At 54.5% G+C, this 22,079-nt stretch overlaps 1 protein-coding gene and 1 long non-coding RNA gene across 20 annotated transcripts in view; one reads left to right on the forward strand and one right to left on the reverse strand.

The window, feature by feature from the left end:
• The window catches only part of JADE2 (jade family PHD finger 2), a 52,719-nt gene extending 35,330 nt beyond the window's left edge, over positions 1-17,389 (forward strand). For all 19 annotated transcript variants that reach the window (XM_011224430.3, XM_034656020.1, XM_011224423.3 and 16 more), the window contains 3 exons: positions 8,605-8,722; positions 11,301-11,429; positions 12,668-17,389. In XM_011224430.3, coding sequence (XP_011222732.1) covers positions 8,605-8,722; positions 11,301-11,429; positions 12,668-13,476 — 1,056 coding nt within the window. In that variant the 3' untranslated portion in view covers positions 13,477-17,389. The remainder of the gene's footprint in view (positions 1-8,604; positions 8,723-11,300; positions 11,430-12,667) is intronic.
• On the reverse strand, positions 17,179-18,120 carry LOC117801465. The gene is made up of 2 exons (XR_004624019.1): positions 18,043-18,120; positions 17,179-17,954 (listed from the first exon to the last, which is right to left on the reverse strand). It is a non-coding gene; the product is annotated as an uncharacterized LOC117801465 (long non-coding RNA).
• Positions 18,121-22,079: the final 3,959 nt, after the last annotated feature.

Genomic DNA, 22,079 nt, shown 5'->3' on the forward strand with positions numbered 1-22,079 from the left:
TCCAGTGCATAAAGTACTACCACCAAGTTGGAGGCAACCAAAGAAGGAAAGAGGATGATCTCTAAACCGCAGGTGCTGTTGTGGCCTCTCCTCTTTGGGACACTCAGGCTGAGGGTTCCAGAGACACATGCTTGCCCTTGCCTCAGGCCTTGTTAGGAGACAGCCCTGGGTGGAAACATTCAGGGGGCTTTGTGTGACCTGAGGCAGCTGCTTGTCTTAGGTCCATCTCTGTTGGCAAGTCTCTAAAATGGGTAGCACAGCTTGGCAGGTGTTGTGCTGTGTTGCGCGGAACGTGAGGTGGAGGCGCTGAAACTGGGCCCGGCTTGCCCAATCTCCGTCAGCCTCCTCCTATGACCCGCTGACCTGGGAGGGAACTTACTGCTTGGCAGCCGGCCTGCCAGCAGGTCAGAAGGGGGAGGTGGAGAGAGGGGACAGCTGATGTCCCTGGCTCCAGCCAGGCCAGAGGGCAAGGCCATCCACATTGTAGCCACCACTTCCTGGGCAGCCCAGCGTCCTGTCTCATGGGGCAGTGGCATCAGGGACGTGAGGACATGGAGTACTTTCAGAGACCAGAGCTGCCCCCAGAGTTGTCCTCCGGCCACCCCCGAATCTGCATCCTTGGGGTCTCCAGTGCAAACACCATGCTTTTACTCCGGCTCTTTCCCAAGTGACCCCTCAGGTCTGACCTCCCTCGAGTCTGTGCTGGTCGGCGCATGGTCTGGCTCTGGCTAGGCAGTGTAGGGAGGCCAGGGGGCGGGGTGACTTATTTAATCATCATCCTGGAAAAAGAGACAGTGTAGCTTCTCCTGGCCCTAATGAGCAGAGGAGAGAACTAGGGCTCCGGAAGATGAGTGACAGGGAGCCTGAGAGGAATGTCTGTTTTCTAGGGTTTGACTTGAATTTGGACCTGAATGGGGGGGGAGGGCTTGTCCTAAGGAGAGCTGTTGGCCTAACCTCCTGTTCTGTCCACTTCCTGAGCAAAAGCATCCCTTCATCAGTCCCCCCAACCTCTCGACCTCATTGTCAGCCGGTACAGCTGTGGCTAGGGACCAAGATCAAGGGTTAGGATCCCAGCAGGTTCTCAGGCAACCAGAGCTGCCATGCAAATGCCTCTGGCAGGGGGACAGAGCCCTCCAAAGTCAGGCGTGAAGCAGCCCACTCATCCTCCTGGAAGAGGAGGCAGGACCAGCTTCTCAGGGCTTGGGAGGGCCCCATCAAAATGCTGCTTCTCCAGCAGCCCCCGAGCTGGATTGGCGGGCACCAGCCGAGAGCAAGGCAAGGGCGTGTGCAGCCCTGGCAGGCGGAGGAGAGAATGTGCCAGCTTGACCCCCTCTGGATCTAGCCTCGGGGCCTTTCACAGCCACGCGTTGGTGGCTTGAGTAAGTGAGCAGGGCTGAGAGCTCTGCCACAGGGGAGGCTTTCTGCAAAGACCCATGACTGTTGGTGGCCCGGCCATGGCCTAGGGCCAACGGCCGAAAGGATCCAGCGTCTGACTGGGCACCCTGCCAGGTTGGGCCAAATCCATCAGGGAGGTAGGGTCGGGGTTGAGACGGAAGCCTTGGACAGCCTGGGTTCGCATCCAGTTTAGCATTTCCCAGCTCTCTGCCTACTGAGTTTCAGTTTCCTTTCTGTAAAATGGGAATAAGGAGCCAACTGACCTTGGAGTCACAGCGAAGGCAGGAGCACAGTGACCTCTGCTGTTCATCACGGTTATTGTTGCTGTCTGGCTCTTAGAAGAGTGGGAGGCTTGGAGGGGGAGCTCCATGGAGGGCTGAGAGTGTAGGCCCAGGGTGAGGACCTGGGGAGGAATCACAGGGCATCCTCCCTCTTTGCCATGTCCCCCAAATCCAGGCAGGGGTTTTGCTGAGAGAAGCAGAAGCCAGGGCCACGCTGCCACCACTAGCCTGAAGTCACATATTATGGTCAGCCTGGAAGGCACGTTCTAAAATTTCAGCCACAGTCCTTGGCCCCAGCAGGCTGCTGAGGAAGGCACGGCCACCGCTGGCTCCCAGAGTTATTCACAGCTGACACAAAAATTACACCGCTGATGAGCAGCCTGTCAGCGCCAACTGGTGTCCCCTAGCAACGGAGCTGGTGGCTTGGGCTGCGCGGGGCTCGATGCCTGTGGCTCTGGATCTGGTTACCAGGAGTTTACTCAAGAGCATGACCTGACTCGGGAGGGTGGGGGCAGCTCTCAGACACACACCCTCCTTCCTGAAGATAGATCTGTGAGATCACCCCAAGGCCATATTTGTGATACTCTCCCACAGAGAGGAGCCTGCCCTCCCCCACACTCGCCACCCACCCACTTCCTTGTCGAGCTGGTCATACCCCATTTCCTCTGACCCCAGTGCCTGGATTGTGTTCTCGTTGGCCTCCCACCGAAGCCTACCTTGTCCCAGGTAGCCTTGGCCTTCAGAACTACAACCCCTCAACCTCTCTATCTCCCATCCCTAGGACACTGCCAGCCCATTCGTGTCCTCACCCCACTGAGACCTGGTCACCACCTCACCCTCCTCCCTGCTGCCTCGTCAGTAACCCTGCAACCTCAGATCCCCCTGCTTGCCCACAGCCTCCTGTCTGCCTGCGCCGTTCTGCACCCAGCTCCCACCCTTCACCGTCCCGTTTTCTTCCGCCCCACCCCATGTGGCTTGCTGCCCATGCCCTTGCCCCTGTGTGAAGGCCACATACCTGCCACAGCCTCACCTGGTAGCAATCCCATTGTGCTGAGCAGCAGGTAAGCCCCGCCAAGGTTCCTGTCAGCCAGCCCTGATGCCCGCTCAGTCTCCAGGATTTGAATCCATTTCACCTTCTCCCATCTCCGAGAGCATATCCTCCCTCCCCGTGTCCCTCTAGTCATGGGATCCTCCACCACCCCCATTCCCATCTGTCCTTTCCTGTCCTCCCTCAGTGCTCTTACGTCCTTGCTTCCTACTCTGGCCAGGCTCCTGCCATATTCCAGAACCATCCACCAGGGCCACCAAAAGCTTCCATCTCCCTACATCTAGTAGGCACTTCTCCACCCTCATCCTCTAGCTTTCTCAGCCATGGTGGCCACTGTCAGACATACCTTTCGTCTTAAAATACATTTCTTGTGGACACTCTGACCACATCCTCCCTTCATACCCCAGTTCTCCTGCTCCCTCTGTGAGTATTCCTTGGCCCCAGGGATCATCAGTTCACCACACTTGGGCCGACCTCTTGGTGCTCTGGTCCACGGCTTTGCTCCCCATCAGGAGGCTGGTCCAGCCCATACCTCCCTTCTGAGCTGCAGCGTCTTCATGCCCAACACACCCAGGTCCAAGCCTGCTCCCTCCACAACCTCCCTGGTCTCCACAGATACCTCAACACTAGTCCAGTCTAGCTCAAGATAACCTGCTGGGAGCCCTCCTTGCCCCTCCCCTCTCCTCACCCCCATCTGTAAAACTTGAGGATACCACAACAACTTCGTCAAAATAGAAAGCCTGCTTTTATGACCAATCCCTAGTTTGGGGGGACTTTGCTACTTGATTCATTTTTTTACTCTGATTTTTTTTAAAGATTTATTTATTTGAGAGAGAGAGAACAGGTGGGGAGGGTAGGGGCAGAGGCAGAAGGAGAAGCAGGCTCCCCACTGAGCAGGGAGCCCAATGTGGGGCTCGATCCCAGGACCCTGAGATCATGACCTGAGCTAAAGGCAGACACTTCACCGGCTGAGCCACCCAGGCACCCCTCACTCCGATTTTTTTCTAAGAGAACTTTTTATGTTTATAATCAGAAAAAACAATGACGACAGTGTAAGGAAACTGCTAGGCTGGATGAGTTTCTACGGTGGTATCAACACTTGGTCCCCAAAAGCTGTCACAGAAGAGGAATGCTGCAACGCTCAGTAGCCATTAACTATGGAACCAACAGTCGAGAGAAATTAGAGAATTAGCTGACGGTTCCAGGGTGAGGGGGGAGCAAGGGGTCACATTGTGAGCAGTGTATCAACCACAGTATGTTGGCATTGTTGGGATTCTCACAGGAGGAAGCATTCCTATCCTGCAAGAGCCTCCAGATACCACCGATTGTGTAGTGCACCTTATCAGGAAAAAAATTGAGCATTTACCTGCAATATGTTGTATTTTTCATGTCTCATTCATATCTACCACTGCATTTTATGAAGCAGACATAATCAGAATTTCTAACAGGATCAAAAAATACACCCACTCTGGCCAAGCTCAGTCACCTGACTGGCTTGTTCGGTAGAGGTGCGACTCTTGATCTTGGGGTTGAGTTCAAGCCCCACGCTGGCTGTGGAGGTCACTTAAAAATAAAATTTTTAGGGGTGCCTGGGTGGCTTAGTCATTAAGCGTCTGCCTTCCACTCGAGTCATGATCCCAGGGTCCTGGGGTTGAGCCTCGCATCGGGTTCCCTGCTCGGTGAGGCTGCTTCTCCCTCTACTGTTCCCCCTCCTTATGCTCTCTTGCTCTCTCTGTCAAATAAATAAAATAACATCTTTTAAAAAAGTCTTTTATATGTGTGTGTGTGTGTATATATATATACACACACACATATATATGTTATACACACACACATACACACACCGGCAGTTTAGTGTTGTCTTCCTACGCTGTGACGAACTATCTCACTCAGTAGCCTATGCAGCTCACCTTGGAGGCCCCTGGCTGAGGGCAGTAATTCTCAGATTGTGTAGTGCTATATCAAATGTATATAGGACCCAGAGACTTTACTACTCCCCCAAGCCTGGGGATCTGTGGGTTTGTTTGTTTGTTTTAAGTAGGCTCCACACAGAGTGTGGAGCCCAGTGCACGACTTGAACTCACAACCCTGAGACCAACACTTGAGCTGAGATCAAGATTCAGATACTTGGGGCGCCTGGGTGGCACAGCGGTTAAGCGTCTGCCTTCGGCTCAGGGCGTGATCCCGGCGTTGCGGGATCGAGCCCCACGTCAGGCTCCTCCTCAATGAGCCTGCTTCTTCCTCTCCCACTCCCCCTGCTTGTGTTCCCTCTCTCGCTGGCTGTCTCTATCTCTGTCAAATAAATAAAATAAAATCTTTAAAAAAAAAAAAAAAAGATTCAGATACTTAACTGACTGAGCCACCCAAGCGCCCCACTGGGAATCTGTAGGGTTTTTTTTGGGGGGGGTTGTTTTTAAAGATTTTATTTATCCATGTGACGGGGGGCGGGGCAGAAGAGCACAAGCAGGGGGAGCTACAGGCAGAGGGGGAGGGAGAAACAGGCTCCCAGCCCAGCAGGGAGCCCAAAGTGGGCTCCATCCCAGGAGGGATAGAGAGAAGGAAGGCAGATGTTTAATCTACTGAGCCACCCAGGTGCCCCAGGGAATCTGTGTTTTTAACGAGCTCCCCAAGAGATCTTGATGTCGGTAATTCATTTGTGTTTGCCTTAAGAAAACTTTTGTAAAGTTTCAGATGAAAGACCGAAAAAACTCTGTATTTTAATAGGAAGTGATTAAGTATTGGTTTCTTTGGGAGGCACATCTGCAACTCTGAGCCTCATTTCATCTTTAGAAATTAGCGTTAAAGTTTGAGAATGACGTGTTTGGGAAAGTTTTTAAAAGCCAGACCTTGACTGGTCTGTTTTTTAGGTTGAACGTGTTGGCTTGTTTGTTTTGAGGTCTCCAAAGTATCCATGAATCTGTCCACCTCTCTTCATCCCCACCCTCTCCACGCACACTAGGCCACGTGACTGCCAGGAGGGAAATGGACTTGGATACAGGGAGAATGACGTTGGGCTGCTTGGATGCAGTGGACAGGGAAGGCCTTTTAAGGTCCAGCCTTGGGAAGAGCCTTGAATATATATACCAAGCCCCCAAGACAGAAATAGGTTGGACACAGAAAGGACAGGACTGGAGGGAAGTGTAGCTGAGCCTGGAAGGCTGTCGGACATGGGCTATGAGGGGCCTGTGGGAGGTCAGATTGGGCAAGGCTTTGGATTTGCCTCTGATTTTTTTTTTTTTTAAGTGTCACAGGAAAGAAGCTGGGTTTGTTTCCTAGGCCTTCTGTAACAAAGCATTAGAAACTCAAAGCCTTAAACAACAGAAATATGTCTTCTTATGGTTCTAGAGGCCACAAGTCCAGGATCAAGGTGTTGGCCAGGTTGATTCTGTCTAGAGGCTTTAAGGGAGGATCTGTTCCAGGCCTCTCTCCTGGCTTCTGATTGGCAGCAATGCTTACTTAGCATTTCTTGACTTGTAGACCCCTGATTCCATCTCTGCCTCTGTTGTCACATGGCATTCTTCCTATACATCTTCACATGGCCTTTTATAGCGATACCAGTCATTGGATTTAGGGCTTATTCATATCTGGCATGACCTAATCTTAACTGATTGTATCTGAGGTTGACGTGGACGTGAAATTTGCCAGGGGCCACTGTTCATCCCCATAGGGAAACCAGTGGAAGTGTTAAGGCGAAGGGGATTTACATTTCAAGAAGACAGTCTGAAATAGCAGAGGGATCAGGATGCCTGCCTGTCCAGGTGGAACCGATGTGGTGACTAGAATTGGAGGGAGCTGGGGCGCCTGGCTGGTTCAGTCATTAAACGTCTGCCTTCGGCTCAGGGCCTGATCCCAGTGTCCTGGGATCGAGTCCTGCATCGGGCTTCCTGCTCCGCTGGGAGCCTGCTTCTTCCTCTCCCACTCCCCCTGCTTGCGTTCCCTCTCTCGCTGGCTGTCTCTCTCTCTCTCTCTCTGTCAAAAAAAAAAAAAAAAAAAAAAAAAGTGGAGGTTGCTGATGGGAATGAGGTACATTCACCGGGGACTGATGGGGCACACTGAAAGACTGGCTCTGGGGGCAAGTGAGGAGGAGCTAGGTTCTGAAGGGTGACTCCAGGGTCTCAGCACTTACACCCCACGCTGCCCTGCCCCCAGCCAAGTCCCTCCCCAGATTGCCTTGGCCTGGCTCAGTCAGGTCAAGCCAGGCACGCTAGCCACAAGGCCTCGCTCTGCCTCTCCCGTCTGGCCTACTGTGTGCCCTGCTGTGTGATCATCTCCCACTCGGCCTGATGGCCCCTTTGAGCAGGAAGCCTTCTCACCACCCCAGGTCTGGGTCAGGGCTGCCCAGTCCTGTCAGTACTTGCTCTGCCTCTCTCTGCCCTGCCAGGCAGGAAGCCCTCAGAAGAAAGGGATCTCGCCGATGGCACTGCGCTCTGCTGAGCCCAGAGCCCAACATCACGTGAGTTCCCAGAGCCACAGCTGGTGCTCAGGGATGTGTGGTTACGATGAGGTCCTGAGGAAGTCCAGGATTTGAGAGGAAGCGAGGGCTCTTAGGCTGGGCCAGGTGGCTGCCCCTTAGGGAGGTGTGGGCCTCGGATGGCCTGCGTCCATGGTCTAGGCTGGGTGCACAGAGCAGTGTGGAGTGCTGCATAAATTTTCTGCAGAGCCTGGCATTCTAGAATCCCTTTCACTACTAGGCTCAGGAAGGAAGGGGAGGATGGCCATGTCTGCAGAGAGGTGTGATCACAGCTATCCTCCAGGCCAGGAGAAATGGAGGTCAGGACAATAGGCAGGGGCTTTGGAACCCATGGGTCTCCTCTAGGCAGCTTAAGGACACGAAGCCTGCACTCGGCTTTGAAGATAGAACCCCACCGCAGACAGAGAGACTAGCCTGGTGGGACCCTGAATTTCAGCTCACAGCTTCTGGCCAGCTGTCCCTGCTTTGAGGCTCCAACCTGAGCTGAAGACGATGCCAGAACAAAGGAATGTCTTGAGGGAGGGGGCTTGGTCTTGGCCCCAGCGGTGTGATCCACTCTGAGAGCAACGGTGAGGGGATGACTCGCTGGGGAGGAGTGCCAGGTGGGCAGGGAGCAACATGGCCTAGGCTTCAGGTGCCTCCGGAACAGCTACAGAGTGGGTCTGTGTCACACGAGCTAAACAAGCTGGTCTCCCGGGCACCAGACACTCTTCCTAGTTGACCGAGGGAGCTGGAGAGGCCCCTACCCTTCCCCCTGAGGACTTTTGTCTCGTATGGGGACGTAGCCATGTGGAATAGGGGCCTTGGCCAGAGCATGTGTGGGCTTGGCTCAGGTCCTAGTGCAGCTCGTGGTCATGGCTCGGCTGCAGCAGGACCCGGCTGGGTCAGAAGCTGTTCTCTTGGAGGTCTCCCTGCTCTGTGTCATTTGGCCATTTGTGTCTTGGGACAGGAGTTGGGTTTGCCATGGTTCTTATGGCTGAGGAATGTCTTTGAAAAAGAGGCCTTGGACAGGAGGTAGAGGGATGGACTTGGTGACCTTGCCAGGTCCCAGTGAGCCTTGGGGCACTGTGTATGTAGGGCAGGGCAACCACATTGGAAAGGCCTTGAGGAGCAGTCTGGCAGACTGGGCTGGGAAGTGAAGGCCAAGAGGAGGCGGGTGGAGTCACCAGCCTGAGCTCACTAGAGCTCTCTCTGCCCACTCTGGCTCAGTGGGGGCCACAGGATCGAGGCTGTGCTTGGCCTGTGTTTTGGACCAGAGAAGTGTGGCTCGGGGCTGAGGACTCACTCGGAGCTTGGGAATTGATTCCCAGATGTCCTGGGCAGGTTAGGCAGCGGTGGCCCCCGGGAGCTGGGAGGACAGGGGTGACCACCCGTGAGTAAAGTGGAAAACCTCTCTCTCATCTCCTCAGGTTAGAAATCTGTGCTACATGGTGACAAGGCGCGAGAGAACGAAGCATGCCATCTGCAAACTCCAGGAGCAGATATTCCACCTGCAGATGAAACTGATTGAACAGGACTTGTGTCGAGGTAGGCGCCTTCCCTGCGCACCGCCAGCCTCCCGCTCAGTGTGCACACTCTGAAGGGGCCGAGTCCCAACAAGGATGTGTGTTCAGGGCCTGGTGGGGCATGTGCATGGAGCCAGGGGTCGCTGGCCCATTCACAGACCCTCCGTAACCAACTAGTAGACCAGAATGGGACTTTCCAGGGCCCTAGTTGTGTGTTGGTTGACAAAGAGGCAGAAATGGGAATGTGGGCATCGGGCCTGTCCTGAGGGAGCTTTCTGTCCACTGGGAACACCTAGGTAGCTCCAGGGCCTTTGTGGTTCAGGAGTAGGTGGCATGTGAACAGTGGCTCTTGGCTGGTGTTGGGCAGGAAGGGCTGGAAGCTGGTGAGCTTCCCTGAACCCATGTGTCTCCATATGGTTCCTGAATTAGGCAGCTGCCCCAGAGATGGGAAAGGGACCTGTATGTTCTTTCCCTCTGATCTCATCTGATAGAATATAGATGCTGTACCAGCAGCTTTTTTCTCTGTTTTCTTCTTAAACTCTTGTCGTCACATGCACTTAACAGATCTGGAAATCAAGGGCAAAGAAGCTTGAACACTGCTGTTGTCTGTTAGTTGTGTGGATACTTCCCAGAGTGTGTGCGTGGTAAGGAGGGCAATGCTACACTCAAAAAATGGTGCTCTAATGCTGGATGACACGTAGCTTGATGGAGAGAGATTTTAAGCCAGGAGCTGCCACTCCCAATTCAGCCTTTGGGTCAGGCTGGGCCTGGAGTGGAGGGGAACCAGAGCTGCTGGGCTGCCCCCGGAACAGAGGACTGAGCCCCTGATACGGCCCCACCCTCACCCCGGCCACGCTGCCTCCTGTGCATTTTGGGATCACAACCCACTCTGGCCTAAGAAACCAGCCCTGCCAAATACAGGTGCTGGTTCAGGCCAGGTCGTGTCCACGCAGAGGTCAGCTTTCCAGGATCCCTCTTATCTGTTGATGGTTTTCAGCAAGCATTAACTGAGTGTAGACAGCATGCGAGGCTCTGTGCCGGGCACCGCGGGGCACACTGCCATGGACTGAATGGATAGAGTTCCTGTCCTTGTGGAGCTCACCATCTGGAAGGGTAAAGGAAAGTGGTTCCCAAGGGGCTGCAGCTGACACCAGTGCAGGGACAGAAGTATCGGGTGGCTTCACAGCAGTGGTGATTCTGGAGATGCATTGGGCTTCCTGGGACCTCACTGTGGCCACGTGTCCGGCTGCAGAAGGAGAGCCCCACAATCAGGGCGACAGAAAGTGGCGAGGCGTGTAGTAGCCTCAGGTACAGGATTCCAGAAACAAGGTCAAGAGCCAGGGCCCTATCCCCACATCAAGCTTGGGGACTTTGGCAGCTCGTAGACCTGAGTGGCAGCATCAGGCAGCCCTTGGTTCAGAGAAGGCCATTTGGAGGGAAGAAGTTTGCCTCTGCCTGAAGCTGATGCCCTCAGGGTTGTGACATTTGGCCCCTGGGACGGGACGTGGCTACCAGCAGATTGTCGAGGCCTCTCTGGCCAGAGGGTTGGAGAAGGCTTCCCATGGCAGTGACATGCCACGAGCTGAACCAGGTGGAGTGCAGGACAATTTGGAATCCTAGAAGCGAGAGCCTGTCTTTTTTGAGAAACAGGAAGGAGGCTGGCCTAGTAGCCACTGGGGCAAAAGGACGATGTCTCAAGTGAGGTTGGGGGGTTGTTGGGGTCAGACATGCAAGGTCTTGTGGCCTCAAAGAGCTCAGACTTTCCTGAGGGCAGTAAGAACCTTAAAAGTGTCTCCCCAAAGTGTATCGGCCCAGGTCCCACGTCAGAGATGAGGCTTCTGAGGTCCGGCCTGAGGTTGCCCCAGGGATTAGCAGCAGAGCTGGGGAGATTGCATATCCCTCAACCTCCTCGTAAAGCTTTATCTGGGAAGCGTGCCAGCCTCTGGCTGAAAAGCTAGGAGATTTCTGGCAGCTGGGCCTCTCCCTGCAGATGTCCTCCCCTGTTCCAGTGTTCTCGGTGGCTCCCTACTATGTGGTCAGGGACCAGAAGGTTATGAGGGCCAGGTATGCACCCTGAGTCTGCCATCTACTGTGTGGCCTCAAGAGCAGATCAGGAGACTTGCTCAAAGGCCTGACTAGAACCCATGTCTCTCGGCTCCTCTGACAGTGTTCTGTCCACCTCCTCCCGTCTGGCTTCGCAGCCTGGCGTTAAAGGCCCTGTCCTGGCCACTCACCTCCCCACCCTTCCCACCCACCAGGACTGCCTCCGCATCTATAGGCATGTAGATCAGCCTGCATTCCAGGTCCTACAGGGTGTCCTTCACTCTCTTCTGGCCCTGTGCCCTCCCAAGCCACTCAAGGGCAGCGGTAGGCAATGACCTGCCACCCCCCCGTCCCCACCAGCTGTCCCTGACTCACAAGAGCCCCACTTATCCCAGGGGCCCATGGCGCCGAGCCTGGGGCCCCTCAGCAGGGCAAGGTGACCTGGAAGGTGAGGAGCAGGTGAGCGAGGACTCCTAGGATGGTCCGCATTGATCTTGGTTTTGGCTGAACTGCTCCGGGTAACCACCTCCCTCCTGCTTTCTCTTTCCCTGGCACAGAGGGGTCTGGGAGGAGAGCAAAGGGCAAGAAGAGCGACTCAAAAAGGAAAGGCCGCGAGGGCCCGAAGGGCAGCCCCGAGAAGAAGGAGAAAGTGAAGGCGGGGCCCGACTCAGTCCTGGGGCAGCTGGGTGAGTGAGTTGCCACACTGGCCTGGCGGACATGGCCAGGGTCTACCAGCACCTCCGTTGCACAGAGTAGGAAGCCCAAAGGGCTAACCGGCCTCTACTGTGCCCAGGTGCTCACACGTTTTCGCCATAAAGGAAATCAGGTAGGATCTCATAGTCCTGTCTGGTGTCCCAAGAAACTCCCCTTTTGTAGACCTGGAGACTGGGCCAGGTGCTCAGGAACTTGCACGCACATTCCCCTAGCCAGAGTCCTGGATGCCAGAGTTTTTCTGGAGGCCCTCAAGGGACCCCTAGGCCATCGAGGCCCTTCCAGAACGCAGCCCTATGCTGGGAGATGAGGGTCTGCCAGAATTCTCCATCCTGGTCCCACCCTGCTGGAATTTCTCCAATGAGCCTTCCCTTCGGCACCAGGGAGCCTTCCTGGAGCCACCCAGAGAGACCCAAAAGAGTGGCCACAGGTACTGGCCTAGCCTGTCGTCACTCACAGACTCCTTACTGCTGCCGCATTAAGCAGAACAGCCCTTGAGGGTCCCCTGGCTTGGGGCTCTGTCTCACAGGGTGTCCCATGCTTCCCCTAGAATACTTCTCAGGGATGACTGTGAAGTCTTCCAGACCTCACCTCCAGGGGAGACCTCAGGTCATCTTGTATTTCCATCATTCTCAGGAAGGGGACCACTTGGGTATCAAAAGAGAGGCCCAGGATCACCTGCTGGCCCAGACCCCCTTCTACCTTATTCACGCCTGACACTCTGATCCAGCTTCTCTGCTTTGGAAGCAGCTCTCATAGAAACCCAGCGCCCCCTGGTGGTGTGAGGGCGTTTCCCTTTCTTCCCCCATTCCCTGCATCCCCAGGACGTGGGTGGTAGGCAGAGCTGGCTTCACTGGTGTGTACTTGGGCGATCTCAAAGGGCTCTTGCTTGGTTTAATGCTCTACTCATGTCACCTTGAAATATCTTAATAATTTTTGAACAGGGAGCCCACATTTTCACTTTGCATTCTGTACCACAAATCATGAAGCCAGTTCTGGGAGTAGGTTGATCTGGGGGAAAGGAGAATATGGTATGGACCTTCCTCTTCCATGGGGTTGGCAGGAGGGAGCAGCAAATCAAGATGGCTCAGTGGGGGCTGGCACAGAGGGAGGGAGGGAGCCAGGTGCACCGTGGCCTACTGGGGAGGGTCTGAGAGGGCGGGACCCACACCTGCGAGCATCTCACTTGCCTCCTCTCTCCTCCCTCGGCCAGGCCTGTCCACCTCCTTTCCAATCGATGGCACCTTCTTCAACAGCTGGCTGGCTCAGTCAGTGCAGATCACAGCAGAGAACATGGCCATGAGCGAGTGGTCACTGAACAATGGGCACCGCGAAGACCCCGCTCCGGGGCTGTTGTCAGAGGAGCTGCTACAAGACGAGGAGACGCTGCTGAGCTTCATGCGGGACCCCTCGCTGCGACCTGGGGACCCTGCCAGGAAAGCCCGGGGCCGCACCCGCCTGCCTGCCAAGAAGAAGCCACCACAGGATGGGCCTGGCTCACGGACGACTCCAGACAAGTCCCCCAAGAAGCCCTGGGGCCAGGATGCAGGCAGTGGCAAGGGGGGGCAAGGGCCGGTGGCCCGGAAACCAATGCGGCGAATGCCTTCCCACCTGCCGTCTAGCCCTGCAGCTGAGGACTGTCCCATCCCGGCAGCCCCCGAGAGCCCCCCTCCTCTGGCCCCCGAGACCCTGGACGAGGCAGCCCCAATGGCTGCCGACTCGAATGTCCAAGTGCCTGGCCCTACAGTGAGCCCCAAGGCCTTGGACCGGCTCCGACTGCCCCGCGAAAACAAGGGAGCCCAGAGATCGCCAGGTGCCAGGCCTGATGCTGGGACAGGACCGCCCTCTGCTGTAGCCGAGAGGCCCAAGGTCAGCCTACACTTTGACACTGAGACTGATGGCTACTTCTCTGATGGGGAGATGAGCGACTCAGATGTGGAAGCTGAGGACAGTGGGGTGCAGCGGGCTCCCCGGGAAGCAGGGGCTGAGGAGGTGGTCCGCATGGGGGTACTGGCCTCCTAAGTCACCCCTACCCCATCCTGGGCCCTGCCCTGGTCCTCCCGTGAGGCCTCAGCCCAGTTACAACTGCCATTTCCAATCTCTGCTGAGTGTCTCAGACCCTTGAGACTGCCACTCTGTTGTGGTTTTATTTTTAATATAGAGAGAGTTTTGAATTCCACACTGTTGTCTTTCCTCTGTGCTGGCCTAGGACAGTAGGATTCCTTCCACGGCTCTGGCCGCAGGGACCATCGCAGGTCCTGTGCACCATCCCTGCCTCGGCAGCGCCCCGCCCTGGCCCGTGCGGCATCGCTGGGCTCCTGGCTAGATGTAGGCAAGGCGAAGAAGAGCTCAGGACTCCAGCCCGCTGCCACTGGGTGACACAGACCGTCGTTTGGGCATTATTTCATGGCAGATGGGCCAGCCCAGGGCCTGCCCCGCCTTGCCCCCCAAATCCCACTGGGATCCATTTGGGGGGTCCTGCTGCACTCCACTGATCCCCAAGGAAGTATAATAAGTGATACCCAGCCAGAGTCTACTCACTGTCACAAGCACAACGAGCTTATACAAGAAAGCACTGAGGGGGCGCAGAGGGCCCGCTGGTTCCAGAGGAACCACAGCTGTTCCTGATCAACCCACATCTGAGGCCTGCCCGCCCACCCCGCGACCCTCCACTCCCTTGTTGCTCCACCCCTGCCAGTGCCCAGCCCGGCGGCTCTGAGAAAGGGTTCCTAGAATCCTTCCTGAGCTGTGCCATTTACTCAGGGGACTCCCAAACGGCCAGCTGCCAGTGCCGGTGGAGGGCTGCAAGGGAGGGCCAGTGCCCAGACAGGGGCGTGGGGCTCAGACTCACCCACGTAGAGAATTGCTCTGGGGCTCCAACTTCCTTCCTTCCTTTGGGGCCAGTCTTGGCCGAAGTCTGGTCACTCCCGGACAGCTGACCTGACCAGACCAGACCATTTGCCTTTTCAAATTTTCCAGTCCTGCTAAGAGATGAGCTTCTTCCTCGGTTTCCTTTTGGAAACTCCTCCTTCCAACAAGCAGTGGGATCCCGGGGCCTGGGGCAGGCCGAGTTGGCCTGCTACGGCTGTTTGAAGTCTTGAGGGATGTTCCTGGGTCCTCTGTCCCTGTGAGCCTTTACCCCCTCTCCTGGCTGTGCCCTCTCTCCCCACCACCAACCCACCTGCCGCCTTTTCCGTCCCACCCTCTAGGTCCCAGGTATTTGCTCTGAAGAGTTTAAGTGGAGTGGCCCCAGGGTGATAGCTCAGGGAACAAACAAAAAAGGAATTCAGTGAATACATGGTTTTTTTTCTTTTATGAATTACTCCTGGGTCACTTCCGCCACTGGTGAAGCCAGAACTTCTCCAACAAGAACCTTGCAAAAGTCCAGTGAATCAGTTGAATCATTCTATGGATGCCAAAGAATATTTTGACCATAATACAGCACAGCCTGGACCTGACAACTTGTCACTTGGACTTTTTTTTTTTAACGGAGTTCTTTAGCAACAAAGTGTAGAGACATGTTCATTGCACACAGCCAAGGAGATGAGCCCAAGCTCTTGGAAGAGGTTGCCGTTTTGCCGCTGAACTGTTGGAATTGGGAAGCAGGAACCAGCTGTTGGATTTCAGATCCTGGGCTGGGCCCACTGCGAGCTTTCCCAAACTCTGAGACTCACGGGGTCGGGGGGAGGGGGAGAGGCTGACCGCAAAACCAGCATGGCAAAAGTCTTCACCATGTGGTTCCCCCCGACACAAATACACAACACTCAAATCAGTGGGATGGGGAGCAGCTTGACCACCCACCCCTGACTCCAGAACTTTCAAGGTACGACAGTGGCATTGTCATCGACACTCCTTTTCATGTGAATTTTAGCAAAACAGGAAGCAAAGATAGGACTCAGTTCAGAAGATCGGGCAAATTGGTCCAGTTGGAGTGGACTCAGGGCGGGCTTCAAGGATTCTGGGCGTTGGGATGGCACAAAGTACCATGTAGAGTTGAGTCTGCCTGCCTCCTTGGGAGTCACAGCCAGTGCAGTGTCCGCACCAGCGGCCCAACCCCCGTTCTCTGTTTACTGCCTTTGAACAGTCCTCCTCCCTTCTCTGTGCTTTGGGTCACAATCTTGTCTGTGCTGGATTGCCCGGTCTGACCTCACAGGAAGCCAGGGGACGAGCTTAAAGAACAACCAAACTCTGCCGGGGGTGGGGGTGGGGTGCCAGGAATGGCTCGGGCCCAGTAGACTCAGCACTTGCCCCCTCACCCCTTCATGCGTCCCGAGGCAGAGTCTCTGGGCTCCCCGGGGGCAAGAGAGAACAGGGCAGAGAATGCAGCGTGGCTGGCCAGGGTCTGGTCTGGGTAGGTCAGGCAGGGCAGCCCACACTCTTCAGAGGGCCTCTGCTCAAGTTGGCCTCTAGATTCTCTTCTGTGTTGGCTCTTGCCTTTGGACTGGACTCTCCCTGGGGCTGTGTCCTGCACAGGGCTAGCTGGTGAGGGAAGTGGGGGGCCTTCACTCCCAGGCCAGGTCCTAGAGCTTTTCTTGGTGGGCAGCTGTCCACCTCTAGGACGCCCAGCAAGGCTACGTGGAGGACAAGGATGCTGGTCCCCACCACTGTCATTTCCTCCATTAGCCACAGCCGCTTCACTCTCTCTGGTCTACTGCCCACTGTATAGACAGCTTTGCCACCCCTGGCGTTGAGGTTGGAAGCAGGGAAGAAGGCAGGAAGCCTTTTGCAGGCCAGAGGCTGAGGCAGAGGTCCTGCTTGACCGCATCTGCCCCCACTCACTGGCCCTCTTCTTGGAGGGAGAAGCTGCTCTGTTACTCATTCTGTCATCCCCATTCTCCCAGTCCTGGCTGCACGGCTCCTCCTTCCCCTCATCACAGTGAGAAAAGGATAAGGTGCAAGGAAAGTATTTTTATGCATCATAAATGTATTTTAAAGTGAGTAAGGAGAAGAAAAGTAGAAGGCTTTATTTTATTAAATGAGCTCTCTGACTTTGTGACAGTGTGAGCGTTTGTAATGTCGGGGTCTCGATTTCCTTCGAAAAGCCACCGAGGTTTCCAGACATGGATGCCGGACTGTAGGTGTGTCTGTGCCAGGGCACATTTCCTGTGTCCTTGTGCATGCGTGTCTGTGTGTTGTGTATGGGCACGTTGTGGGACTTGCTGGGGCAATTTCTAGAGAATCAACTGCCCACTACTAACAGACATTGGCAGCAGCTGGACTTGGCATTTCCTTGCTCACTGCCAGATGTGGCCAACCTCTGCCCGTGCCCAGAGCTCTGCAGAATGGTCTGGATGCCTGTAGCAAGGCCCTTGGGGAGGCCACTTGCCGCACCCCTGGCCCAGCTGGCCACATTGGCCAAAGAGCCAGGGCTGGAGCCTGGGACTTTTGGTTGTTCTTTAAGGCACTTCCTGCCACCTTGTCCCTCAGACACACAAACACTCTGTGCTCCACCAACGACTCGGGGTGGGGGGATGATATGAATGTCACAGGAGGCGACACCTTCTGTCCTTGTTTCAAAGAAAGTGATGTGCCATTTGTTAATATACAAGAGAAATATTGAAAATATATTGAAAAGAGCAATTTTAAATTATTTTTGGCTTATGTTGCAATATTTATTTTCTTGTATTAGAAAAGATTCCTTTGTAGAGAAAAACTGTATTTTTCATTAACGCAAAGACCTATTTCTCCTTTTTGTACATCGTCCATGTTCGCTCCCCCTAACGAGCAATAGAATGTACGGCCGCCTTCTGTGGCCAGTGCCCACGTGCCCTGCATGACTTTGTGTTACTGCCGCTGCGTAGCTCCCACCCCCATCCTGTCCTGCTCACTCATGGGGGTATCCAGACCCCGGCCGCCACCAGGGCCAGTGTCTCAAGGAGCCCTTTGCACCTCTCGTGTGTTGGCAAACGCAGTTAATAAAGCAATGTTTTCTGTGCTGGCTGGTGTGAGGCTCTGTTGCGCTGAGAGGGGGAGGGGTCCACGCCCCACAGCCAACAGCAGGCTTGGTGAATCAGCGAGTGTGCTCTGTGTGTCCCGCGGGACCTAGTGCTACCTCCAGAGGAGCCCTATAGTGACACTCACAGTGAGCGCTCCGTAGGCACCGGGGGCTCTCTGCTCAAGGGCAGGATTTTGTTTGCTCCTCACTGTTGGCATCGGGCATCCACCAGGATTCGGATCGGATGAGGGAGGCACCCAGAGCCGCAGCTGTGATAAGAGGTGGAATTCCGCTTCACCGGCAGGACTGCAGCCCTCGTCCCACCTCTCCGGGAGCCACCTACCTGGGACTGTGGGAAGGTTTGTGGAGAACCTGGGACATTTGTCCCTCCATCAGGGAAGGTGCTGGCCCAGATTTGTTTTTCATTCATGATTGCCTGAGCACCTGCTCGGTGCCGGGCTCTGGAAGGTGTTAGGAGTGTCGCCACCTTCCCTGCCCCACGGCAGCTCAGAGTCCAGCAGAGACGCAGACGATGAGGGAACAGAGAGAGTCACGGAGGCCTGGGCTGATTGGGGGATGGGAGGCATTCAGGATGGGTTTCCCTGAGGAAGAGATACCATTCATTCATTCACCAATGAATCTTGACCATATACCTCATTCTGCCAGCATTCTGGATTTGTATACCGAACGTCACGAGGATCCTGCCATCCTAGAGCTTCCAGGAAATGGACACCTGAAGAATAAACGGTTGCTTGGTCAAGGGCAGCTGGATAGAAGGAAGGGCCAAAAAGCATTCCAGAAAAGGCTCAGACATGTTCAAAGATGCATCAAACTGCGGAGTAGGAAGGGGTCTTGAACCTCCTCCGAGAGCCGCAGGCGGGCAGTTTGGGAAGGGGACGGAATTGGGACTCCTGGAACCTAGCTTCTGGAACCACCTACTTAGTTGTTTACACCAAGAATCACCCCGTTTTGTCGCTGGCGCAGTAGGCAGTAGCCCCCAAGGCTACCTCCAGATCCAAGGTTCTGTGACCTCAACGCCTAAGGCATGGAAGTGAACCTGGGGCTCCTGATTGGCCAGCCCACCTGTCAACAGGTTCCAACTGCCCTGGGCTCGCACCCCAGCCTCTCAGCCCTCCCTCCACCAGCATCACGCCACGTCCACTTGGACACCTTGGTCCAGAAGAGTGACTCAGGAGCCCTGCTGCCACACCCACACCTGAAAGCTGACCCAGCTGCTGCATGTGGGGCCGGAGAGGTTGAGACACCTGTGCGTCTAAAGCAGCAGTGTTCGGTAGACATCAGGCGCAAGCACACGTGTAAGTCCAGTAGCCGCACGTTTTAAAAGTAAAAATAAACACGTTAAATGGAGCTTTAGTAATTTTATTTAACCTATCAGATCCAAATACAACTACTTAAATATGTAATTCATATGAAACAATTACTAATGAGATATTTTACATTCTTTTGTACTAAGTCCTCGCAATCCAGTGTGTATTTTATATTTATAGCTCATCTCAGTTTAGACTAGCCACCTTTCAAGCTCAGTGGCCGTGTGGCTAGTACCTACTCTATTGGGCACCGTAGCCCTAGAGGCCATGGGCTGTCTCCGGGATTGCTTTGGATTGACCCAGGCTTGTGGGGAGTGAGAGGCAGACAGCCATGAGGAATCCTTGGCCCCCTTTCACGGGGAAAGCCAGAGGAATAGACCCAGCCAAGTCCCTCTGGGGTCCCTCTCTGCACCCATTCAAGTCCACATCACTGCTTCACGGCAGGGGTCTCACACCTGGTTGGTGCTCCTAGGCCTTTGCCCCTGTGGCTGCTTCTGCTGTCCCTGCCCCCAAGGACAGGACAGGACGAGTGTGGACTGAACCATTCACAGCTCCCTCACGGCAGGCCAGTTCTCTCCCAGTATCTCCCAGGAGGGGTGCGGCATTCATCCAACCTTCTATCTTGCCTGCATTGATTCAGCACTCACTGAGCACCTGCTACTGGGCCCTGAGGACATTAGGATGACCACGTGCCCCTATGGAGAGAGGGCCACAGGCCAGTGTGGGAGACACACTTTAATCATGTACTCCCAGAGCAGGGTCCATGACTCACTAAGACCATACTGTGAGTGTAAAGCTGGGTGGGAGGTCTCTGAGAACTTCCCTTGTTCTTACCAAATTTCTACAAGGGAAGGTATGGGGCGCCATCTGCTGCCCCAGCCCAGATGCCTCCAGCAACAAGTCTCAAGGCCCACAGGGCCAGGGCCAACCATGCAGTCCAGAGTCTCAAAACTCCAGACCTCCTTCCCCCAAGACACCACACCCCCTATCCATGGCCCTTAATGAGCCAGGACAGAGAAAGATCTTCTTTATCAGCCTTCAGGGTAAGGGACAAGAGGACTCCTGAGAAGATAAGGTATTGGTTTAGGCCTGTGGGGTGCCCACCCTACGTAGGGTAAGTGGACCAAGGATTTCCAGCTCCCCTGCTGTCTCGTAACTGCTAAAGCAAGGGAGGCAATCAACAGTGGGTTGGAGAGGGAGCACTCCACGCTCCCAGAGATGGCCTCAGTACCTCTCGTTGCACCTCTGTCTGTGCCCAGAGCTGCCAGAGGCAGAAGGCCCTTTTTCTTGGAGAGGAGGGTTTCGGGGCTCAGAGACACTGGACCCATGCCAGAAATGCAGGGTGCTCAGAGTGGCCTCATGCTCCACTCCCCTTCAGAGGAGAGAGCCCCACACTCCAGCCTCACCTGGCCAGGCTCTTGAGGGCATCCACAAGGGCTGACTCCTTCACACTTCAGGACTAGACCCACAGTGACTTAGAATTTCAGACAAATACTGAATAATTCTTTAGTACAAGTATGTTCCAAATATTGCATCCTGGATTTTACCTGGCAATCCTAGCAGGAGCCTTGTGTCCTCTACTCTATCGTGGCCTGGGCAGAGGGGTGGCGCTGGCGAGTGATTTCCCATGGTGTATAAACTAGAGCAGATCCCAGACTGTTCCCACAACCCCAAAATACTCACCCCTGAAGTTCAAGAGCAATGGAAAGGGGGCTGTAGCTAGTGGCCAGGACACATGGAACCCAAGCTGTGCCTGTCCCCATTTCATCGTGCATCCCAACCTAAGGCTGAATGGAACTCTCTCCTAGAAGGGACCCTTCTCCCTAGAGCTGTTTGAGGCCTATGGGGCCATTTATTTACTGACTCAGGTGAGTGTCTAAAACGCTTATATTGGTTGCAATACTATTCAGCATAGCCAAGCGGTAGAAGCAACCCATGTGGATAAGATCCGTGCAATGGAATATTACCTGGTCTTGAAAAGGAAGCAAATTCTCACATATGAACATTGAACACATTTTGCCAAGTGAAATAAGCACTCGCAGAAAGACATCCTACACCACAGCGCTTGTAGGAGGTATCCGAAGTAGTCCAACTGGTAGAAACAGTAAGTAGAGTGGTGGGGGCTGGGGGCAGAGGGGGTGGGAGTTGCTAAGGGGAATTGCTTGGATCAGAGGGCTGCAAGCTCTCAGTGGAGGAGGGGGTGGGGACGACAGCAAGGAAAGAATGTGTCGGTTTTATAGAGCAAGCTGCTCCCACCAAGGAGACACAGGGCCAGGTGTTCCAGTGGATACCCCATGGCATGAGCCAGTTTGAGCCGGACTGTTGCTGAGGACTTGCAGAGAAGCCCCCTAAGTTGCCCTAAAGTTACCTTTAGCTCATTCTAAGATCTTCTACTGGGGGGGGGGTGTGTTCAGCCGTTTTGAACACACTATGTAGGCACTAGAGGTGCTAGTGACACACTGAGTGTGTGCAGTTGATCCGAAGTGCTTAAGTAACAAAACACATGTACGTTCCTTAATGTATCCAGCTCCCTGCCCCTGTTCTGAAGCATACTGAATAAAAGCCCCTGTACAGACCGCAAGAGGAGACAATGGTTTGAGAGCTCTCTCTCTGTCTCCTTACTTGTGATGAGTAACGAAAACTCTGCTTTCAACACTTTCTGGGGTGGTGTTCAATTTGATGCACTCCAAGCAGCAAACCCCTTTAGTTCAGTTGCAGGTGCAGAGGCAGGGGAGGGGATTCTGGGTATCTGGTGCACAGCAGTGAGCATAGGGTTGACAGCACGGTACTTTACTCTTAGAAGTTGGTATGTGGGAGCGCCTGGGTGGCTCAGTCAGTTAAGCATCTAACTTCGGCTGAGGCTCACAGCGCAGCGGGCTCCCTGCTCAGCGGGGAGTCTGCTTCTCCCTCTCCCTCTGCCCCCACTGGTGCTCTCTCTCTCTCTCTCAAATAAATAGATACATACATACATAAAAGAAGTTGCTGTGTGTATTTTATGCTATGTGTTTTTTTTTTTTATCTCAGTTAAAAAAAAAGAATACTATGGGGTGGTGTGGAATCCCTGCTACATAAATAAGGTACAATGGCTTTGCTGCAACAACAAACATAACGTTAAGCAAAAAGAAACCAATCTAAAAACCTTTATTTTTTTTTTAAGATTTTATTTATTTATTCACTAGAGACAGAGAGAGGGGCAGAGGCAGAAGCAGACTTCTTATGGGGCAGGGAGCCCAATGGGACCTGAGCCGAAGCCAGATGCTTAACCATCTGAGCCAGCCAGGTGCCCCCATTATGAAAAACTTAAAAAAAAAAGTCCATGTTGTGCCTCTGCCTTTCCTGGGGCTCCCATGACTGCCGTAGGT

The sequence above is a fragment of the Ailuropoda melanoleuca genome, chromosome 3 (genome assembly GCF_002007445.2).
Source record: "Ailuropoda melanoleuca isolate Jingjing chromosome 3, ASM200744v2, whole genome shotgun sequence".
Classification (NCBI taxonomy): Eukaryota; Metazoa; Chordata; class Mammalia; order Carnivora; family Ursidae; genus Ailuropoda; species Ailuropoda melanoleuca.